This window comes from Volvox carteri, assembly GCF_000143455.1.
Source record: "Volvox carteri f. nagariensis unplaced genomic scaffold VOLCAscaffold_56, whole genome shotgun sequence".
In the NCBI taxonomy this organism is placed as follows: domain Eukaryota; kingdom Viridiplantae; phylum Chlorophyta; class Chlorophyceae; order Chlamydomonadales; family Volvocaceae; genus Volvox; species Volvox carteri.
In genome coordinates this window covers 521742-544299 of record NW_003307599.1, presented here as the reverse complement: position 1 = coordinate 544299, position 22558 = coordinate 521742, and the positions used below count along the sequence as shown (strand labels likewise).

The 22558-nt window shown below is 52.0% G+C and overlaps 3 protein-coding genes across 3 annotated transcripts; all 3 read left to right on the top strand.

The window, feature by feature from the left end:
* Positions 1-3287: 3287 nt before the first annotated feature.
* VOLCADRAFT_96931 (uncharacterized protein) lies at positions 3288-10534 on the top strand (the record flags this gene model as incomplete). Its single annotated transcript, XM_002955976.1, has 10 exons — positions 3288-3320; positions 3517-3645; positions 4108-4171; positions 4981-5555; positions 5864-5941; positions 6687-6813; positions 8168-8325; positions 9317-9541; positions 10143-10170; positions 10254-10534. 10 exons carry the CDS (start codon positions 3288-3290, stop codon positions 10532-10534), a joined length of 1698 nt encoding a protein of 565 aa, XP_002956022.1.
* A 915-nt stretch (positions 10535-11449) lies between these two features.
* Positions 11450-12255, top strand: VOLCADRAFT_96930 (uncharacterized protein; the record flags this gene model as incomplete). The annotated part of the gene is made up of 2 exons (XM_002955975.1): positions 11450-11533; positions 11938-12255. 2 exons carry the CDS (start codon positions 11450-11452, stop codon positions 12253-12255), a joined length of 402 nt encoding a protein of 133 aa, XP_002956021.1.
* A 1393-nt stretch (positions 12256-13648) lies between these two features.
* VOLCADRAFT_96929 (uncharacterized protein) lies at positions 13649-18741 on the top strand (the record flags this gene model as incomplete). Its single annotated transcript, XM_002955974.1, has 6 exons — positions 13649-13741; positions 14401-14595; positions 15317-15485; positions 16870-16967; positions 17604-17782; positions 18198-18741. The coding sequence occupies 6 exons, from the start codon at positions 13649-13651 to the stop codon at positions 18739-18741; spliced, it is 1278 nt and encodes a 425-aa protein (XP_002956020.1).
* Between the last annotated feature and the right edge of the window lie 3817 nt (positions 18742-22558).

The following is a 22558-nucleotide window of genomic DNA, read 5'->3' as shown; positions in this document are numbered from 1 at the left end:
AGCCGCAGCCGTCATGTGGCCAACACATGCTAAGGTTTTCATTCCTCGTTTAGCACATCGTAAGCTAATGCAGTTTCGTTTATGTTGCTGGGCTTTGGAGGCGAACAGAGCACGAAGGGGCAAGTACCATGTCCCCAGGGGGCAGCGGTTTTGCCACTGTTGTGGTCCTAATAGCCGAATTGAGGATGAAAAACACGTGTTATTGGAATGCCCAGCCTATAATGATATTCGTGCTGAAGAGGGATTCGATCATCAACAGAGTATGTTGGAGGCCATGCAATGGGAACCCGCACGTCTGGCGAGGATGTTGGAACGTATGTGGGCTCACCGAAACTCAATTACCCCCTTTGGACGTTAGTCTGGGCTGATGTGCGGTGTTTTTTCCTTTTTCTCCGTGGCTTTTAGGCGTTGTAGTATTGCCCTTGGGCCCTCGGCTCGTATGGGTAGTCTTACAGGTATGGGGTCACGCACCCCCAACCATGTAACACACACACACATTACATAGCCGCAGTTTGCCGGTGTCATGGCCGCGGTAGCTGGTGTGCCACATGAATTGGCAGCACAACAAGTCGCGTAGTATCAGCAGCCGGGTCAGGGAGGTGGTGGATGCCTGGAATCCAGACCAGAGGTGGTCCATGAGGGTGGTGAAGTCGCTAGGGCTGAGGGGTACGGCGGCTTGCTCCTCATAGCCACGGTCGGCGCCGAGACGACTATAGCCAGTTTTGTAGGAGGACAAGGCGCTGGAGCAGCAGGGGTTGCCGATGCCGGTTTCACGGTCGTAAGTGCTGCCACGGCCCAAACGGTTAAACAGTCCGGAGAGTAGACCCAGATGATTGTTGACGGTGTTGGGGCTCGGGTCGTCCACACGGCGGTTGGGGAGCCAGTGCGCCTCCAGATAGACGAGTAGGTCGTCATCGGTGCAGGATAGCAGGGTACGGCCATGAGGCAGGGAGGCCAGCCAGGCAGAGAGGTCCCGACCGGCAGCTTCCTGACGGGCAATGGTTTCGCGGGCCAGCGAGTTGTCGCAGACGGTGGCGGCCTTCGCGAGGGAGACGGTATAAAGCTGGCGGCTGGAAGAGGGGTCTAGTACGGCAGAGGGCATGGAAGTGGGGCGGACGCGCGCGGCCAAGATTTGGGGCAGAGTAGGCTCCGGCAGTGCCTGGAGGGCAGAAGAAGGTAGGAGAGGTAAGCGCGACGGAGAGAAGAGACAGGACCCAGGCGCGGGGGCAAACCTACCGGGGGGGCAGCATCAGAGAGGCCGGGGGCGTGAGATAAGTCCAGAGCGGGCATCGGGCCCACAGAAAGGGCGGAGGGGTTGGGGCCCCGAGGGGCAGGAACGGACGGAAGTAAGGTAGTGGACGAGCTAAAGAGGGGCGCCCCAGGTAGGGCCGGGGGAGGCAAGGAAAGCCTACCCGGCAACGGACAGGCAAGGGGCGAGTCCTGCAGTAAGGTAGGCAACCGTAAGAGAGGGCCAGAGAGACGGATGCGCGGAGAGAGGGGGCGCGCACCGGGTAGGCAGAAGACCCAGTCGGATGAGGAGGATTCGCATAGACGAGGCGTAACAACGGCGAAGGGGGTCGCCGCTTCTGTGGAGAAGCAGAGGCTGGGTGGAGGAGAAGGTGAATGGCAAAGTAGCGACGAGCGAAGTTACCTGTGGCACGAGCCGAACTAGAGGCAACGCGGCGGAGTCTTGGGAACGAGGTAGAATATATGAATGGTAGGTAAGAGAGTCGGCATGAGGCTGGAGGCTTACGTTTTCTGCTGACGATGACTGCATTAGGTTATTTTCGTACTCTCTACTCGATTGCCGTGCGAGGCATGCGAGGCATGTTATTGGTTGGGTTCACTAGCATGGTTATGCAGCAGTGACTCCCCTTCATTCCTTGAATCCGCATCCCCCCCCTTGCTGGTCCCCTCCTTCCGGCCCCCTTTCCCCCCTCCCCGAGGATACCGGATAATCGTATGTTGATGCTGTTACAGGGTGGTTAAGCTTCACGTATGTTGTTCAGGGAGCTTGGTCAATGGCAACTCAACCTTCACCGCGACTCACTGATTTGCCGCTTTTGGAACAGGGTTATCCTTGCAAAGGGGACTGAGTTTCACAATGTTTTGCGTGGGGAGGTGCGTCTTGCAGTGCGTTCTGAGTATACTGTCACCAACTGGGTTGCCATGATGCTAAGGGGCCTCAGGTGCTTGGGGCACTTCCCGGCGCTGCACCCAGATCTGTGTGTGTGTGTTACATGGTTGGGGGTGCGTGACCCCATACCTGTAAGACTACCCATACGAGCCGAAGGCCCAAGGGCAATACTACAACGCCTAAAAGCCACGGAGAAAAGGAAAAACACCGCACATCAGCCCAGACTAGCGTCCAAAGGGGGTAATTGAGTTTCGGTGAGCCCACATACGTTCCAACATCCTCGCCAGGCGTGCGGGTTCCCATTGCATGGCCTCCAACATACTCTGTTGATGATCGAATCCCTCTTCAGCACGAATATCATTATAGGCTGGGCATTCCAATAACACGTGTTTTTCATCCTCAATTCGGCTATTAGGACCACAGCAGTGGCAAAACCGCTGCCCCCTGGGGACATGGTACTTGCCCCTTCGTGCTCTGTTCGCCACCAGATCTGGATGAAGAAGGGAAGGCCAATTTCATTTCGTCGAACCCGATCAATGTTAGATATGTCATGGAAACGTTGAAGGAGCGACTTGATGACAACTGCCAGAACTCACGTCTTACTACTACACCCCGCGAATTTGTGTCGGACAACCGTAAACCAAGGGTTAAGATGTGGCGGCATACCCATTGGATGGGAACGCCGAAACACACGACGTGCTACATCCCTGCGAAGTCATATACTGGATTGTCACGGGTGCGCGGTTTCGCTTACGGGCGTGGTTAGCCGACCCGGCAGTCGGTCGCGCCAAGAGAATTTTGCGTAGGGTCTGTGGCAACAATAATGCAGTAGGAGATGGGTTTCGCGTGTTGCTTAAATGCCCCGCGTGCAACGACCTACGTTCATTTGCTTGAAGGATAAACAAAGGCACTAGTACGGCCCTGGAGATAGTCCACTGGGACAGAACTGTTTCTCGGAACCAAGTTGCTCTTGGAACGTCATCCACGTCATACAAGGGCACGCCTTCCTCCGCGACTTCGTGGACTCCTTATTACCGGTAATCAGCGAGTCGCGGAGTGTCGTTTCAGCAGCAGACGACGCGAAGCGGGAATGGAAAAGGCAGCGCAATATGTGGAAGAATGAGCGCAAGAAATTTATTTAGTCTAAAAGATGCCAGGAATTCTGGGAATTGGGCGTTCAGCTGTAAGTGATCATTCTTCTCGATGACAAATTGAAGGATACGAAAGGGCAAGCCAGCGAACGAGCAACTAGCGAACCGTGCGTCGCGGAAAGCAAAGATGTTTCAGTTGCAAACCTTGAAATTCAAGGTTCATTTATAATGATTGATTACAACTTCTCGTATACATCCATCACTTGCTTATTGACAACTTCCGTGCAGGCTATGCTAGGCATGCATCCCAGAAACACCAGCAAGGCCGCTGCAGCTTCTGGTGCAGGGAGGCTTGCATTTATTTCTCTCTGCATCATCACGACGCCGGCGCCTGATGCCTGCTCGCTCCTGCTCGAGGTTCGTACGGTAATCGTACGCGAAGCGTCGTTTCGCCGCCCCGTTGTGTGCGTGCCTAACAAAAGTTCGTTATTACCTATAGACCGCTTATTAAGTGCCTCATACCCAGCTGCTAAACAAGTCTGTCATCGAGCTACACTTATACAATCTCTGTAAAGCGTCGGTAGTCGCTAGCCAGCCGACTCGACACTCTTACTTCAGCCATTCGAACTCCCTGTCTCTTACATACCGCTACTTGCAGAGTAGCACTATCCCTACCTACCGCTATTCAGCAGCCTTATTATTGACCGCAATAGGATGGCAGCCAGGCCTATTGGCCTGGCTTCCATGGTGGTACTAATTGGGCTTTGTTTGGAAGGGCTCCTAGTTCTACCTGAATATGCTTTAGCGGCGCGGCCGCGCACACTATTGCAAGATGCCGGTCCGAAGCAAGTTCTCCCTCTACATAAGTTCCTTCCGCAGCAATCGGTCACCGCCCAAACCTTACACTCTGGGGCCACCTCAACGCGGCAAACTACCCGGGAAGGTGCGTAAGGCCTGTATATAAATGTATGTATGGGAGTGCCTGCCTGTCGATAAATTGGAAATATGGCAGTCGTTGGAGCTGCCGCAGCAACCAGAAACCAAAGCGCACAAACTGTACGTATCGCGTACCATGCATGTGCGCGCGCAGAATCGCTTATCTCGGTCAGCTGTCCCTTTCGTTGCTTTAGTTATAAGAAGTTTAACTAGCACCTATGCGATGTTTAAATCCTCTTTTGGTTTGGTATGGATGAATCAAAAGCTAGTCTCAAGTTTGAATATGTTACCGGCGCAGGGACGGCTGAATATGAGACGTAATGATGGTACACTTTTATTAGGCACTGTTGCGTAAGAGAGGCAGGGGGCGAACCGACGCAACGCACGAGAAAGTGCTGCGGAGAGAAGCTCTGCCTAAATCGATCGACATAGCAAGCACTAGCAAACTTCCTGTAATGCCGACAAAAATATGATCAAACTCATTACATGTATTGATCTCAAGGCAAAAAATTCTTTGCGATATGGGATATGAGTCCATTTTCCGGCGTTCACCCGATATCGCCGTCACTGGCATCATATGCACATACGTCCTGAAAATGTCAAGTCCTCCTCGCCAGTTCACCCGGCAGCCACCGGCCCAGCAACCCCCAATACCATGCCCGGCACATCCACACAAGCGTGTTCTAAATTCTGAACACTGAACTTGAAAACCTTGAAAATACTTGAAAACCTTGAAACCTTAACTCTGGAGTACACCCACACACATATACACACAAACACACAAACACACAAACACACATCCGCAAGTGCATGCAGGGAAGGTACAAGAGCTAACAGGGGACGGCCAAAACGGAAAAATCATCAACAATTACCTTCTGGGAAGCGACGATAGTATCATGGCGGGCTTGTCCGTAAACAACAATAACGAGGCCTTGCAGCACGCCGGTCAACAGATTCGCGTCTCTCTTCTACCTCTCAGTAAGAATGATTCGAAGTCTTCTGATGGTAATAATAACGCCGTCTTGGAAGATGCGACGGCGGATGACAGCAAGCAGGTGTCGTCCAAAACGTACGGCAGCCAGATGCCATATACGGCAGTAGCTCGCAAGCTCGCCCAGGTATCCACGACGGCCAATAATCCAAAACAAGATGCGTCATCGAAGGACGTCTCTGTTACAGACCGTCAACCGGTAACTAACCTCACCAGCGTAATCTTCTTGTTGAACTACTGTGGGCTAAAAAACCTTTACAACGCCAGCACATTCCGCAAGATCTGGCTCAACGACCCAGGCACTCCAGCCAATGCATTCACGATGCAGAATTACGTGAGCTATTGCTCACAGGGCATGGCGCAGATGCCCAGCGCCTCACAACTCATTTTCAACGTTGAAGTGAGTCGTTAGTAGGGCTTAGAAGGGCTTCGCTAGCCACCCGTACTGCGTGTGTATGTATATATTATATATGATAGATATTATGATATATATAATATATGATAGATATTATATATGATAGATATAATTCCATCATCCTGCTTATCACGTACACGCTTTTCCTTTCTGGCTTCTCGGGTGACGAGGGAGGAGCGGAGGGGTAGGAACCAGGAGAGGATAAGAACGGGGGGAAACGATGAAGCTTTATTTCCGTTCGCTCAGGCGGTTCTGATCAAATGCCTGATCGTTTGCCCTTTGATTCGATGCAGTTGCCCTGCAATGGAGTCTGGTACCACCCGTTCATGCGGAATCGCCCATTCGACCTCTCCAAGAATTGTGGCACAACGGTGAGTGGGCCGCGTGTGGGTATGTAGTAGCTGGCCGCCGAAAAGGCCTCTCGAGATGCTGGTGGTCGCGCTACGCGCGTATTTATAGAGCCTACTGTGTACCAGCTACTACAGGGTAAGTAATCGAATAACACACACATAATCAAATAACACACATTCTGTAGTATCCTGGGTATCACGGGATTGACATCCGCCGATCGGTTCTTTTCCTGCGATAAGACGTGATACAACACATTCATACACACATAACACACATACACATATGCGTGCGCATCAAGCACAATGTATGAATTCCTCAGACGACGTGAGGGACGCGTACGAACTTATGTTCATACATAACAAAAGCGAGAACTTACGTACGCTCTCAGTCACGAGGCGGATGGACCGATCCTGACCGATCTAAACGGCAAGGATGCGCGCCGCTGCGTTAGATCCAGCCAGCTAGCCTGCCACCCCCGCCCATCCGTCGATATCCCGAGCACGATCCATCATCCTGCAATGCTGTGAACTCCCCATCGAAACAGGAGGCTCACCGTGCCGCCGCTCCTTCTATCCGCACAGCTGTCCGCCCGATCCCTCTCTACGAGCTGCTCTTCTGATTCTGCTTAGCAGCAACCAGCTTGCTTTTTTGATTGCTCCGCAGCGTTTACTTGCTTGCATCACTATATCTTACGATACCTAGCCAAGCACGAAGGGAAAGGAAAGGAAAGAACATTTTCCTTGCCCTAAATTTTGCCGATGGCAGGAGAAGCTCTACATGTTTAATAAGGCAACAGAAATTGTGGAGAACGCGTCAAGAATTTCCATCTCAAGCATCAGGCAGCGGATTGCTATATTGCCGCAGAATAACCCGTGTTCGTCTACATGGGGTGGTACGTGACACGATGTTGTGTGATGCACGGCTCGGGTTCGGGGGGGCTTTCGATGTCCTCCCGCGCTTTCCAACCTATTACCCACCCTGTGTTTCGAACGCACGCAGAAAACAACCTACCATACACCGGGATCCATTAATACGCACAGCGGGACAAATAACATACAGGCAGATTTATGTATGCAACAATGTAATCAAAAATAGGATGTCGTCTGTAAACGTTTTCGATCGTCAATAATTCGTGGCCTTGGTATATTGTATAGGGACCGTCCATACATCCAATTATACAGCGGGGAGTTATCTATTATAATAACGCTAAAAAAATGATTCAGACAGAGTCCGATGCTGCACGCATATTCATGATGACTAAAATTATTTGTAAGGGCACGCAACGGAGCATCGAGATTGTGCTTTTAATTTACTGATGCAGCGAGGCGCAAAGGATTGTTACGCGAGATGCCGGCAGCGAAGCTCATCTGGGGTTGTGTGCCGTTGGGTTGGACTTAAGAAGCTGTCCGGTGTTGTTGCATCCACCCATAGCCGGGAAAGAACTTGGGAGAGAACTATGGGTTAAATTAGGATAGAACGATCAGGTTCTCGATTGGCGGTTGCTTTTCGGTTGCGGAATTCTGGGGTCTTGGCGACTTGAATTGGGCCCCTGACACTGCAATCGCCTCAACCCGAATATAGATTGATTTATTAATATCTCCTCACCAGACGTTGCTGCCGTTGGAACTCAAACGCACGCAGGCAGTTCCTATATAAGTTGTACGAATTCCTCGTCCCACTGCGACGCGATGATCGCCAGCCCTGACATGAGGAGCATCATGCACGATATGGGACACAATTTAGGAGTAATGCACGCGGGGCGGTCCGAATCGGATGATGAACAGGCAGACACTACATGTATAATGGGAAGGTGAATAAAAGAAGATATAATGCATGTCCTGTAAAAGTATAGTTGTAGCTGCTTACACGTCGTCTTGGCTCGACGTGCCTGCCTGCTGCATCGACTTGTGCATGTATGTACGTATGTATGTCGTTGATTACGCTGTGGGCTTAAAAGCCGGGGGGTTCCCAGGGCCGAAACACAGCAGTGGGGGCCAGACGCACACGCACGTATGTATGCATGTATGTATGCATGTATGTATGCATGTATGTATGCATGTATGTATGCATGTATGTATGTAGGGGACAGACGTGCTTCAATGCGCCCAATGCGTGGCGCCTGGGCTGGCTGGATCCGCTGCCCGGAGGCGACCTCAACGGCACTACATTGGCAGTAGGACAGCCGCGAACGTTTACAGTTCCTGTCCAAACTAAGGCCCGACAATCCTTTGTCCGCATCTACCCAGATTGGAAAATCCTGGGCAACGAGCCCAAGTCGACTTATTATCCATCCTTTCCCGTGCCCGCAATCTACATTTCCTTTCGTTCTAAATATGAACCTTTTGAAAACCTTACAACCGAGGATGATAACTCCGTCAACATTTACACGTACAAGGGAGATAGGGTGCGTGCGTGTCTGTGTATAGCTGGGTTTGACACAGGGGTATGGGGGGCGGGGGGGGGGGCATGGTTGGGGTACCTGATGGTACGTGGCCCCACACCATGACTTGCGTTGTCTCATCTGGGTGGGAGTCTAGTTTGTATGTTAGTCTCTAGTGCAGTGCACGTCCAGCTGGCCCGCTGGCTCTACTCTTCGTGAGTCTGGAGCCCACTGTAACCACCACACACAACAACACAGCATCTTTGCCCGCAGCTCGCTACGCTCGCCCCATGGTGTACACTTCGCACACATCCAAGCTTATTTTTGGACAGTCAACGACACATTTTGCCGTTTCACTGCTCCCCTAACAAAGCATGTATAAACTGAAGCATGCTCGCTTCTTTACATTTGTTTGCCTACTGCAGCACAATTGGCTATAAATGCGCACGCAAATTAATGCGCACGCACGTCCGCTGACATCACTGTATGTTGCCTTTCCTCACAGCTATATGTTTATCGCAATAACACACGAAAGGACGTCAAGTAATGGATGGATGGATGGATGGATGGATGGATGGATGGATGGATGGATGGATGGATGGATGGATGGATGGATGGATGGATGGATGGATGGATGGATGGATGGATGGATGCGACTTTTCTATCCATCCAAGCATCGTTCGTCTTGCTCCGTTCGTTCCGGCCGCTATGTATATTCCTTTGTTTGCGCCTTGGTGGCCTTTTGAGCTATGAATCTCTCAGGAGTAAGAATGGCCCGCAAAAAAGTAACGAGGAGACGGGAAATAATAAAAATATATAATTAATAATAATAATAATATAATATAATAATAATAATAAAATAATTAATATTTATATCTTTTATATTGTTAATAACAACAGCATTTACAAGCCGCTGCAGCAGCAGCTGGTCCTTGCATTCGGCCATGCCCTGCTGCCTCAATCGCTCCGTGCGTGTCGCCCCAATCCTCGGCATGCATCTCCGTCCCTCGCGCAGTCACTGGTGGACTCTTTCTGGCGAACACAGCATGTGAAGGCTCTTAAGGCTGGTGGCTTGACAGAATACCGGGATGACGGATGGTCCGGTGTCGTTGTCAGGCTCGTCCGTGTGATGCCTGGTGACAGTGCCGTCGTTGTCGTGTGCCGCTCCTCCGGACCGACCGAGTCCCAGGGCGGCAACACTTGCAGTGACGGCCTGGACAACGACTGCGATGGCTTGGTGGTGCGTATGGCTGCATGGGCCCGGGGCTTTGGGAACGCCCCTGTGTGTTTATTGCCATCGCACACGGGCACACATAGTTGCTGGGCCCACAGGCAGATACCTGCGATAGCTAATAAATACGGGTCGATACCTGCGATAGCTAATAAATACGGAACAAGGGGAGTTCCCAGCCCTATTTTGCTTGCAAGCTCCCCCAACACAGGGGGAGGGTAGGTGGTTGGGAGGGGAGTAGGGGTTCCCTTAGGATTTCGAAGTCCCCGGAGTCCTCGAGAGTCCTTGGAGTCCCCCGAATGGTATCTATCTGTTTCATCGTAAAAAATTCCGTGCACACCGGAAAAGTCCCTATTGTTCCGCTGCCTTCCCTCATTCCAAACCCAAAAGAGGTTTATGTCGCTCAAGATCAACATGTTGTTTCCTTTTCTCCTCCTTATTAGTAACTAGCCGCCAAAAGGGCCTCTCGTGACACCCGAACTGCGCATCAGTGCATCAGGGCAGTATGTTCAGTTGTGGTGTGTGTCTATGTGTGTGTATGTGTGTCTATGTGTGTGTATGTGTGTGTTTATGTGTGTGTATGTGCTGCTGTTACTTGTCCCGCATGCAGGACGCGGAGCAGGATGGAGATTGCAATGGTGTGAGGACCTCGCCGTCGCCGCCACCATTTCCCCCATCACCGCCACCGCGACCGCCACCTTCACCTTCACCGCCGCCGCAGCCTCCACGACCCCCTCCCAACCCACCTTATCGGACGCCACCTCGACCGCCACCACCTGTGCTGCCGCCTGCAAAGCCGATGTGGCCAAGGCGTCCTCGAAAGCCACCACCACCTTCACTCGAAGCCCGAAGATTCCGGCCACCACCTCTAAGTACTGCTTCCTCTCAACAGCTACCACCGGCTCCACCATCCCCATTCCCGCGGCCGCCGTCACCGCTGCCGCCGTGGCCGCACCCACCACCACGCCCGCCGCGGCCGCCTCCACGCCCAGAGCTCCTTAAGCTGGTGAGGATGCCCCGCCCTCCAGCCGCCAAGAAGAGAAGCTAGCAGGCCCCCAGGCCTGCCCTGGGGTAGGTCGATGGTCGATGGGATGGGTGGTGGCTGCGGAAGAGCCGCTGCACGCAGGCAAATATACCGCTAGAATGCTGAGCGAGTTTTATGATGCGCTGCTGGATCTAGTAATAATAATAATGAATTTCCTCGCGTGCTAACGTGAAAGCAAGTAGCGCAATCAGACAGCTGGCAGCGGGGCACACGTACAGTGAAGCAAGTCTGCTGCTTGTGTACGTTCATTTCGGATTTGACGGTTTAAGCGTACAATGAGAAGAAAACTAAGGGTGTTGTGGGCCGTGTGCATCAAATGAAGCCCTCAGATAGGTTTGCTAGTTTGTTCCGATGATGGTGATGATGATGATGATGATGATGATGGTGGTGGTGGTGATGGTGGTGGTGGCGATGATGATATAGGTGATATAGATGATGCTTATCAGCGGCGGCCGTACGGCATGCGTGCGGCTACGGCAGCAGCATATACATGCGCGCACTGATAGGTACTGATACATAACTGAAGATGACCAGGAAGCCAGGGCCAGGCGGCATGACATTTTGCCAACTATCCCAGATTCTCTGCTGCTGGCCTACTAAGGACAAACAGTGATGCCGTATATAACTGCCAAAAACCAACTACTAACGCACGAATAATGTGTCGGAACGGACGTACGAACTCTGTCTTGCATGCACATATGCACATATGTTAGTAAAGTATTATTGCTATTTGTGGGATGCGCAGAGATGCGCTTCATTCTCCTTGCACGATTATTGCTTTTGAGCTTCCCTTGCAGTGTGCACCTGCCCAGGTCCCGAACGAGGTTGCATGCTGGGTGCTCCGTAGGTGAGGGGCGGCCCGCGAGAAAGAAATGGCAGGCAATAGCAGCGCTCGCTCCCGCGACGCGACCCGGACCTACTTCATCCGCTTGCGCGGTTTGGTAGACGTGCATCAGGTACATGGCCACTATCTCTGGCCTGATGTCGTAAATTCCGCATGCCGCAGCCCCTATAACTTGTTACGACGATAATAATAAATACAAGTTCACGTAATCAAATCATAATCAAACGGCAAATGCCGGTTTTAGTGCGCAACGCTGACAACCGCCTATTCGAGAGCTAGTCCGAGCTACAAGATCGACACCAGGAAAAACAACGCTCACCAAATGACCCCGACTGAAGGCTACAAGTATATGATTAGCGTTCTGATCTTTCCTGTTGTCATCACGATGTCGCTCTATCGATGTATCTTTAAGCAGCCCCTCGCACAAATGATAGGCAAAGTTCCCCAACCCCAGTTTACACACATCATATCGCCTCTGACTGGTCTTGCCACAGGAGCAACACGCACAGCACGCAGGTCCCGCAGCAGGACCAGATGCACCAATCGGGTGGTGGCGACCTCCAGCTGCGACCGCAGTCTCGACACGAGCGCCTGGTACTTGCTGCACGACGCCAGCGGCACAGCCGACACCTCGATGTACTCAGCATAGACCTGGGACCGCTGGCATGCTGCACCGAGGTCCTGAACCCAAATGGATTCGCAAGGGTTGCCCTCCCATTAGTGCGCGACATTGAAGCACCCACCACGGCCTGCATGGCATATCAGCAGCTGCCCCGACAGTTCAACTATCTCGGCCTCGGTGCCAGGTCAACAACCAAGCTATCATATAGATAAGAGCACATCGTCTGATGATGTGCAGGCTGCAAGGATGATGTGCAGGCTGCACAGTGCAGCAGGTCCACCAGGTCCGCATGCAGCCATGGCTGGTACGCCAACCAAAAAGACCTCAGTCGCAGCTGCATCCTGGAGGGAAAGCCAGGTGGAGGGAGCCAATGGCCCCTGGAGCATCTGGTTAGGGCCTAGGCCAGACCCCCGGGAATAGGCCTATTCCTATTCCTAGGGCGATCTCTGGGTCGGTGTTGGGAACTAGCTCTGCAGGCCGAAGCTGGGCGGACATGCACCTGGTCCAGACGCCTAGCGGGGCTGGTACCACTGAGTGCCGATCTTTGATGTTCATTCAGCACTCGACAGCACCTTTATGGGTTATTCTAGAGCCATACATCGGGACACTAAAACCGACCTAAGTAGGAGAGCCCATGTGGAATGGACCGAAGGGGGTAGTGCTGGTGAGGTGGGCCCCGGCTGAAAAGGTTGCGGCGCCTACGGCCATCTCCATCCCTGAGCTGAGGGAGGAACCGGCAGGGTAAGACAGAGACGCGGGATGTTGAAAGCGTTGTCCATCCTTCGCACAGCGACATGGAGCTCCAACCCACCTATGGGGTCCTGGAGGGAAGTCCTGCATGCCAGCCAAGGGAAGCGGACCATCTAGCAAGCCGATACCAGCAGCAGCAGGAGCGACCTGCGGAAGACAAAGAAACCCTAAGTTCGTTCATCCGGAACGCTGGCACAGCGCGCCAGAGCTCGATAGCAGTTTAGTCTCATCGCGCCAGGGAAGCCTTGCCCAAGCATCAAGGGAGGTCGCACGACAACAGCCACATCGAGATAGACCAGGAAAGGCCAAGCCACCGATCTGTGAACATCAGTGGTACGGGAGCGCGATCAAAAAAATATCACACATTCAGGTAAAAAAGAAAATTTGAGGCCAGAGATTAATGAGTCCTAAACCTCACAGGTAACATGCAGAGCATAGGACGAAAGAAGCGAATAATACGGGCGTTACATGAGACCGCAAGAGGCCCAGTGCAAGCTGAGATAATAATTGCGACTAAAATAAGCTCTGAATTCTTACTGCCGCTCCCAACCCAAGGCCTAAAAACTTGCGGGCCAGCCATTAAGGGGCTGCCTGCGGCTGCTTGTCTTCTCTTCAACATCCTGCACCAGGACCATGTAACTCGTTTTATAATCAAATAAACATAAGTTTTACTTGCTGATGATAACACATAGAATGCGTTAAGCAGCAAAGGAAATCCTAGGTTAGGCGCCCCTGAGGACGTGCATGAGACGTTTCCCATAGCAAGTGTTTCTTCATACTAAAGAGGTTAAATAAATGCTTGAATGAACATCAAACATAAATTCATCTTTATTTACCGTTGGTGAAGGCTTTAAGATGGCACCGAAGCGTAAGACAACAATCTTTCGGCGTGCCCCGCGGGCGCCGCAAGAGCAAATTGAGCGCTCAAACATCACCAAAGCTCTCCAGGTAAACGAAAATGTACATTTGGCACTGCAAATGCACAGCAAACGGATCATCGATCTTGGAACCGCAGGCGGGAAGCGTGAAGCTCTGCTATGCTTCCTACACTTTGGCCGGTTCTGATGGAAATGGAGATAAGGAGAACCAGGCATGTAGCAATCAAACTGATTTGCCTGCAGCAATAACGAAAGTGTAGCTGCTGTCATGTATGTTTTTTTTCTCGTTGTTTCCCGTTCTGCTTTAGTACCTCAAAGCAGCATTAAAAACAATCCTTATACAAGGACAGCAGTTTCTGCCACGCATGCTTTCCGTTTGAGCATTTCCTAAAATTTGGTTCAGACGTATCGCATCATTTCGCATCGCTGTGCGTACGGGTAGGGCCGGTCTGTATTATTTGACCTTAAATCTGCATTCACGACAATTAACACGTACTTTTCCTGTGCTGTCAAAACTGTAAGGAAAACAAATGAAACGTTAAGCCAACATTGATTACAACGTACAATTAGCGCTATAGCAACCGATCTACTTGCGTATGCTTCCTCAGTCCGTCTTCGTCGCATAGTCGCAGCGGTTGCTGTGTGCCTTTTTGGACGCCCTGCAGGCCACAGTAGAACACCAAAAATAGTTCGCAACTCCCCTTTCCCCTATCCACACGCGCGTTTCAGGATTGTTTGGCCGTGGAGGTTTTGCGACACGAGAGGGACCGCGATGCGGAGCCAGTCATGTTCTTCGGTGTTTTCGACGGTCACGGCGAGCACGGCGGTACTGTTGCTGCCCTGGCGGCGGAGCAGCTCCCCATGTTCATCCGGGAGCACCACACCCAGGTACTGCACCTACCGAATGTAGATCGATGGCACAAGGTCAGGGCGCACCAAGTGATCCAACCGACAGACAAAATAGGAGAAACGGAACCTGAAGATCGGACCTGATCAGCCTGCTTGCTGCTGCTGTTTACCGCACAGCAAAACGCCACTCAGGCGCCACCTCGCCGCTACCTTGCGTAAAGCACGTCGTCGTCCGCTGCTCCCTTGACAGTGCTCCCAGCAGCCTGCGGCTGACTTCTCAACCTAGTCGTTTGAATGACCATCTACCTAGCATAGTGCTTCGTCCGCGATGGAATTCATGCCGTCAAACAGGGCGCCATGCCACCTTGCATTCCTATGATTTGCGCGCGCGTGCGTGCGTGTGTGTGTGTGTGTGTGTGTGTGTGTGTATGTGTGTATGTGTGTGTATGTGTGTGTGTCTGTCATGGTTGGGGGTGCATGACCCGATTGTGTGTGTGTGTGTATATGTGTGTGTGTGTGTGTCTGTCATGGTTGGGGGTGCATGACCCGATTGTGTGTGTGTGTGTATATGTGTGTGTATATGTGTGTGTATATGTGTGTGTGTATATGTATGTGTGTATGTGTGTGTCTGTCATGGTTGGGGGTGCATGACCCGATACATGTAGAACTACCCATTCGAGCCGAAGGCCCAAGGGCAAAATACCTCAACGCCTAAAAGCCACGGAGAAAAGGAAACACAGCACTATCAGCCCAGACTTGCGCTTGCATCTTTCCTATCTCACTGTTCTGTGCTCAGGCGGACGATCCGGGCACCGCACTGCTATCGGGCTTCGCAAGCACCCAGCAGTTCCTTCTACAACAGCCCGGGCTTGACTGCAGCCTGTCCGGTTGTACAGCTGTGGTAGCGATGCTGGTCAGCGACACCTTGGTGGTGGCCAACGCGGGAGACTCCCGTTGCCTGGCAGGTGTGCGGTTGCTTGAATGCTGGAAGAAGACGAACTGCTAATACTGCTAGAGTCTTCCGCTGCTGCTGCTGCTGCTTTGGGAGACTTGTGCCTCTCAGGGCATGGGATTAAGAGCAATCAGGATCAGTGGGGTGGGCGGCTTTCGTTGTTGGTCGCACCAAACAGCATGCACATGCCAGCTTGCGGTACGACGCGAAATCGCTGCTTCACATTCTGGTGGCTTCTTATTTTTACTAAGATCAACTCCGCTTTCTGCTTGCGTCGTGATGGAGACGACGTACCAAATCGCCATGCATGTGTGTGTGTGTTACATGGTTGGGGGTGCGTGACCCCATACCTGTAAGACTACCCATACGAGCCGAAGGCCCAAGGGCAATACTACAACGCCTAAAAGCCACGGAGGAAAGGAAAAACACCGCACATCAGCCCAGGCTAGCATCCAAAGGGGGTAATTAAGTTTCGGTGAGCCCACATACGTTCCAACATCCTCGCCAGACGTGCGGGTTCCCATTGCATGGCCTCCAACATGCTCTGTTGATGATCGAATCCCTCTTCAGCACGAATATCATTATCGGCCTGGCATTCCAATAACACGTGTTTTTCATCCTCGATTCGGCTATTAGTACCACAACAGTGGCAAAACCGCTGCCCCCTGGGGACATGGTACTTGCCCCTTCGTGCTCTGTCCAAAGCACAGCAACATAAACGAAACTGCATTAGCTTACGATGTGCTAAACAAGGAATGAAAACCTTAGCATGTGTTGGCCACATGACGGCTGCGGCTCCCGAAAAGGGCAGCCCATCCAGTGCTTATACTTCGCCATTTGCACTCCCGGTTGCTTCCCATCTGATGGGTACTCCTCTGGCAAGACAGTCAGACGCGTATGGTCCCAGCCGCTCATCAAACGCTCTCTTAGTGCCGTTATCATCGCTCCTTCGGGTAGAGGTCTACTCAACAACCAGTCAACACGCTCGTTTACCCCCACGACTTCTTGCAGTATTCCACTCCAAATGTTGCACTCCAAGAAGGAAAACAGTCGTAACATTGAGATTCCCCAACCCTCCCATTCCGGGTTGGTCAGGGCATCGGTTATCTCCTGCCGTAAAACGGCATGAGCAATAGATCCCACTTGCTTTTGAAGGCGGTTCCAGAAACGGAGAATCTGCTTCACCATGTAATATTGTAAGGGGGGTTCAGCCAGCTCCGCGTACAACAGCCTGTGGGATGGCCATGCATGCAACGGCTGCAGGATTTGCCGTGATAATGGCATGCATGTGACCATCTATGCAACCATAAGGCGATTTGCTACTTCGTTTATACAAGGTTAAGACGGAAATGAGGCGCAAAAACTACAATTGATGCATGCACACCCACACGCGGCAGGGCGGTTTGAGGCCAACACCGAGCTGGTGGCGTACGAGCTGTCCAATGACCACACCCCTGGATTGCTTCATGAGGCCAACCGCATCCTTGCATCTGGGGTGAGTGTATAGCAGAGTACCCTTGCGTTGCGGTGGTAATGGTAAGGGGAGGGAGGGGGTTCAGAATCTAAAGAGGCGACTAGGGATAGATGACTTGATGGGAAAGGCTCACGCGTGAACACAGAGCCCGTGGGGGTGTTGTACAATTGTCGTACTCACCGAGGATGCAGTAGTGAGGTTCAAGGGGTGCATTGCTTAAACTGCCCAAACTGAATTGCTAGTGGGGAGTTAGGGTGGGCAGTATGTACTCGGTAGACGCCCCGAGGATGTGCACTCCGCAGTGTTGAAGCAATATGACTCGCAGGTCGCCTGTGCGTTCGGTGCTTGGTCCGACAGGCCGCTTTCTCTCGAGCTTCTTTTGGTGGTCATATTGCCTTTTGGCGCGGGTAGCGCCGGTTATCCCCGCGAATTTACAGCAACACTTCATTCCATCTTTCCAGACAACATATCTTTGTTTCTAAAGTGACACAGTTGCTTGGCCTGCAACCGGAGATAGGGCAAAAACAACACGCATTTTCTCGTTAAAAGCACGCATGTGACCGCGTGCCACGCACCGGGACGCACAGAAGCCTCCCACTCTGTAACAATTCAATTCACATGCATGTGTGTTTGCATATGCATGTGTGTCTGCCACAGGGACGTATCGCTCCCCTAGAGTTTGCAGGACGCAACGTAGGACCTCCACGAGTTTGGGAGCGAAATTCAGATCAGCCAGGCCTTTGTATCACGCGTTCTCTTGGAGACACCCAAGCCAAACGACTGGGCGTGACGCACGTGCCTGAATTGGCAACGTTCAAGCTTACGGCGGGTGACAGGTGGGCCCGGGTGGATGGATTACAGCAAAAATATTTAGCAAAAACATTTAAACCCTCCTGGATTGACTGATCTTCAGGAGCCGTGATTGTGCGCTATTGTGCGCTATTTGAAGTAGTGCTGATTATTGTTGTAACTGTATGTAATCCGTATCCACCTAGCTAGGCTACCCAGCTGCGTGCCAGGTGCACACATGCGCTGTGCGATGAGAAATGACCACATGAAACACCAAACAAATGATTGTGTCTGCCGCAATTTTTTTATCATTTACTCGTGTGTGAGCACTGGCGCAAAGGGAACTCAAAACGTGCATCCTGGGCGATTTGTTTAAAGATGTAATCGTGTGCCCGAAATACTACTACTACATGCCAAACCTTCTACTACATGCCAAACCTTCTACGCTCAAATGCTGGCCAGGTACCTGGCACTCGTGTCCGATGGAGTCACCGAGTTCATGGGAAGCCAGGAAATTATGGAGACCATTCACAAACTGGCATCAGCGGGCACAATGCCGCATGAGGTGGCTCGGAGGTTGGTGCGGGAGGCTCGTAACCGCTGGAGGGAAATCGGCGATGAGGGTGTCGTGGACGACTGTACGGCGGTAGTGGCATACCTTGTCTGCGAGGACGAGGGAGAGGAGGAGGAAGCGACGAGGCACAATAAGAGGAAGAAGAAAAAAACGGCCAGCATTCGAGCCAGAATCATGGGCATCAAGACTCCCCGGTACAGCGGCACTGACGAGTTGGGTGCTGCTGCCGGCGGCGGGGGCGGCGGCGGCGAGGGCGGCAGCGCCGGTGAGGGTGCTGGGAATGGGGAACGTCCCAGCGAAGTGGCAAGGCAGCAAGGGCGCGGAAGGATGTGGAGCCTTCAACGCGCATCCGCTCTTTGGACTACGGTGCGAAGCGTGCTTGTTCCCATCAAGCGGGAGGAGATTCCCAAGGAGCAGGAGGTGGACGTCTGATACCTGAGCCCAGCCTACAATAATATTCGTGCGGAAGAAGGATTCGATCATCAACAGAGCATGTTGGAGGCCAGCACATCTGGCGAGGATGTTGGAGCATGTGTGGCCTCACCGCAACTCAGTTGTCCCCTTTGGGCGCTAGTTTGGGCTGATAGTGCTGTGTTTCCTTTTCTCCGTGGCTTTTAGGCGTTTAGGTATTGCCCTTGGGCCTTCTGCTCGTGTGGGTAGTTATACAGGTATTTATGTGGTCACGCACCCCCAACACACACATGATAACTGAGCGTCTGGTGGCTTGGCGGTACGGCACCCTGATGATGATCGCCTGTGTATATAGCTCCTGCGCAGCCATGGCTGTGCCCTCGCCGACTGCTGGGGTGAGTATAGAAAAGGTCATGGCGAACCGCAAGAACCTGCCTACCAGATAGTAAGCGTTACACCACACTGAACACTGCCGTACCTGCAGTATCCCCCTGGAGACCTGTACAAACCTTCGTACGCTTAAGCCTTTTGAATATGCGAGGACTTGAGCGAAACAAAAGCATTAATGCACGTAGTGTGGTGCGTGGGCGTGGAGTTGCATGGACTGCACAACCGCCGCTGCGTCACCTCGACAAGATCCATGTCTCAAATCTACTTTCATATCGTATGAAGGGATACAAGGCTGGCGAGATTGATCCTAGTTGAGCGCTATTATCACTGGTATTATTGTTTAATACTTGCGGCTCCTGGGCTCTTGGGCTTACATCTGGCTCGTGTATGGGCTCGTTACACCTCTGGGTAGCGCAAACGAGGTGTAATACACACACGCATTGTGTGTGTGTGTGTTACATGGTTGGGGGTGCGTGACCCCATACCTGTAAGACTACCCATACGAGCCGAAGGCCCAAGGGCATTGTGCCGGCCGTAAGTCTGACGTGTGTTACGGGGGACGGAGGCACTTCGGGTTTTTTTCCCTTAACACTTACCTGTCGACCAAGCACATACAGACACAGAAAGGAGCTCGCTTTCGGAAGATAGAATTATTCTCGTGTACCACCATCGGCATTTCCGTCATCGCGGGTTCAGATCACTATTTTAAAGTGCAAACCTAGTTGGACTCTACACAAATAAATATAAACTGATTGTGTGTGTATGTGTATGTGTGTGTGTGTCGTCGGCATCTCAGCAGGGTCACCTGCTGGGTGATGACAGTGATGGCGTGTTTTATCACAAGCGTGCTGCTGGCGGGTGCTGATGACCAATGGCGTGCGTGGCGCAGGGGAACAGCAGTGCGTGTGCATGTACATATACCGTTACATGTACTACTACGTCCACGAGAGTGAATAATGGATGGTGTGAGATAGTTCCTCTCAAAACGATGTTTTCTTCTTCGCGTGTTTGTAGCTATGTTTTTTCGGAGGGGATACTGGATAATGGGGTAATTGGGGTCTTATACCTACTATACCATGTAAGCGAAGATGCAACGGCTTCGTCTATACACAACATTCTGATATAGGTGCTGCCAAAAGCATTTACGCATCTATCACCGGCACGGGCCTGTGATGAAGTTATTGCCGTACCCTGATGGCACGTACCCTGAAACCCCAAACGGTTAACGGTTAACCACCTGGCCACCGACACGCCATTATGATAGGGAAGAGCGGTAGCCCTGACATTCAAAAGCATGATGAAGCTCTTGGTGCGGAGGCTATATTGCCTGTACAGGAAATGGCGTCAACAGCGAATAGGGGGTTGCCAATGCGTGGCCATCGTCCTGCTACGTTGCCTAGATCTGTTATCGCCGGATACGCCGAATTCCCTTAAAGAAGGAGAACTTGCAACGCCGTAATATCCAAGGTTCTCAATATTGGGTAGGGGTTCAACGGTCTAGGGAGTGCAGCTTGGATTGCCCAGCTCTTTAAATCGGGTCCAGGTCCGCCCCCGGCTTGCGGCCATCTGCCAGCGGGGTTAAGTGCACCGCCCGAGGTGTGGGACTGTTGATGGCACTTGAGGGGCTCTGGTTGAGGGTGGCGGCTTGGTAGGACCTTCAACCATACGCCAGTGAGCGGTTTCGGGAGACCGGCAACACGGATACTTGGGGCCGCGACCCTACATACTTGCGAGAACAAAATCTACTGGTGACCAGTACAGGGATTAAAGTGGTCCTAAAGTAAACTGTAATTTTTGGGCGGGGCCCCAGCGCGAAGCGCCCAGGGGGGGCCCCGACCTGTAGGATTGCCCATGTCCTTGTGTTCGTGTGTGCGCGTGTGCGTAACGGACAAAACATATTATCTCGCCCGGATGAAACGCGCTATCGGTACTATATAGCAGTTTCTACTGCAAGGTATTTCGCATGTAGCTAACAAAGATCGTATGAGCACAAACAACTTTGGCTGCCTCCATTGACCGAGCTCAAAGTCACATCAACGCCTCTCGGGCTAAATTTCATCTCAAAAGGTGCCGTGTATCTCATAAGTGAATTCTGAGATGACAGCGTATGCTAACTTGAACACCCAGCTTGTGTTACCTTTTGCCCGCACGGGCACTCCGACTTGCCACCAACAGGCCGACAAATTTGTTTTCATTTCTCTATGAAATACGCAAGCTGCTCGTTTGTACGTTTACTTTAGCCAATGCTCGGGGCCTCCGGAGACTTGCGGTGTGCCGCGATGAAGCTCGCGGCTGTGCGGCGGATTGCTGAGGCCGCTAGCGCTTCGGGGATAAACATCACAGACAGAACTGAACTTCACCCAGCTTGCGTTACCATTTGCCCGCACGGGCATTCCGGCGTCTGCCGCACTGTCCATGTGGCATGCACCGGGGATGTAGTAGCTGGCCGCTGAAAAGGCCTCTCGAGACGCTGGTGGTCGCGCTACGCGCGTATTTGTAGAGCCGTACTGTGTACCGGCTACTACACGGGATGGATGCGATTCGCGTGGAGCCCGCAGGCGGTGCTGACGATTCCGCCGGTGCAAGCTTAGCTCCCACACCATCAGCACTGCTGCAACAAAGCACATCTTCCACCGCGTTGACACTACCTATCAATTGTCACACGTGCCACGCTAGCTACCGGCCTGTACGGATGCAGGCGGGCCCGCCCTTTTTCCGGCTTCGAGGAAGCCTACACCCGACTTGTCTTCCGCTTCACTTCTTTACATTGTCTTTCTTTGCTTGGTTGCTGTTCAATCCTATTTCTCTGTCATCATCACGTCACGATAGCGAGACCTGGAGTGTCCTGGCGAGACTGATGGCGACCAATATCGACATATCTCAGACACGTGTAAAATGCATATATGTAATTGATATTTTCTGCTGTTTGGGGGTTGTTTGACCTCATTTCGTGCGGCTTTAATTCATCGTAATGGAGCTGCGATGAGCTAATAAATAGACAGAGCGGCGGCAAGAGAGATGCTGTATGTTAATGAAGCGGTCGAACCAGGCAAAGACATAAAAACTAAATGAAGAACATTTGGCGTTTTACGTAAATGCAATCTGGCTCTTGTGTTCGTCGCAGCACCTGCTGTCAAGCAACGGCAACAGATGCTAGATGCCGGCCGCCAAGGAAGTTACGCGTTTATAAAAACATGTAAAGTCACATCACGGAAAGTCAGATTCCATCATTACAACAAGGGTATATACTATTATCCATTTTAAATACCGCCGCCGCCATGTACGAGTTACCCTGCCCGATGGCAGCTTACATGTCCAGACTAAGACCTTAAATCAAACAGACAGAGACAATTTGTCCTAATTACGTAATGAATTTAAACGAAAATAGTTCATTGTACAAGTGCTATGAACGAAGCAAACACCAACCAAACAATTGACCATCAGTACA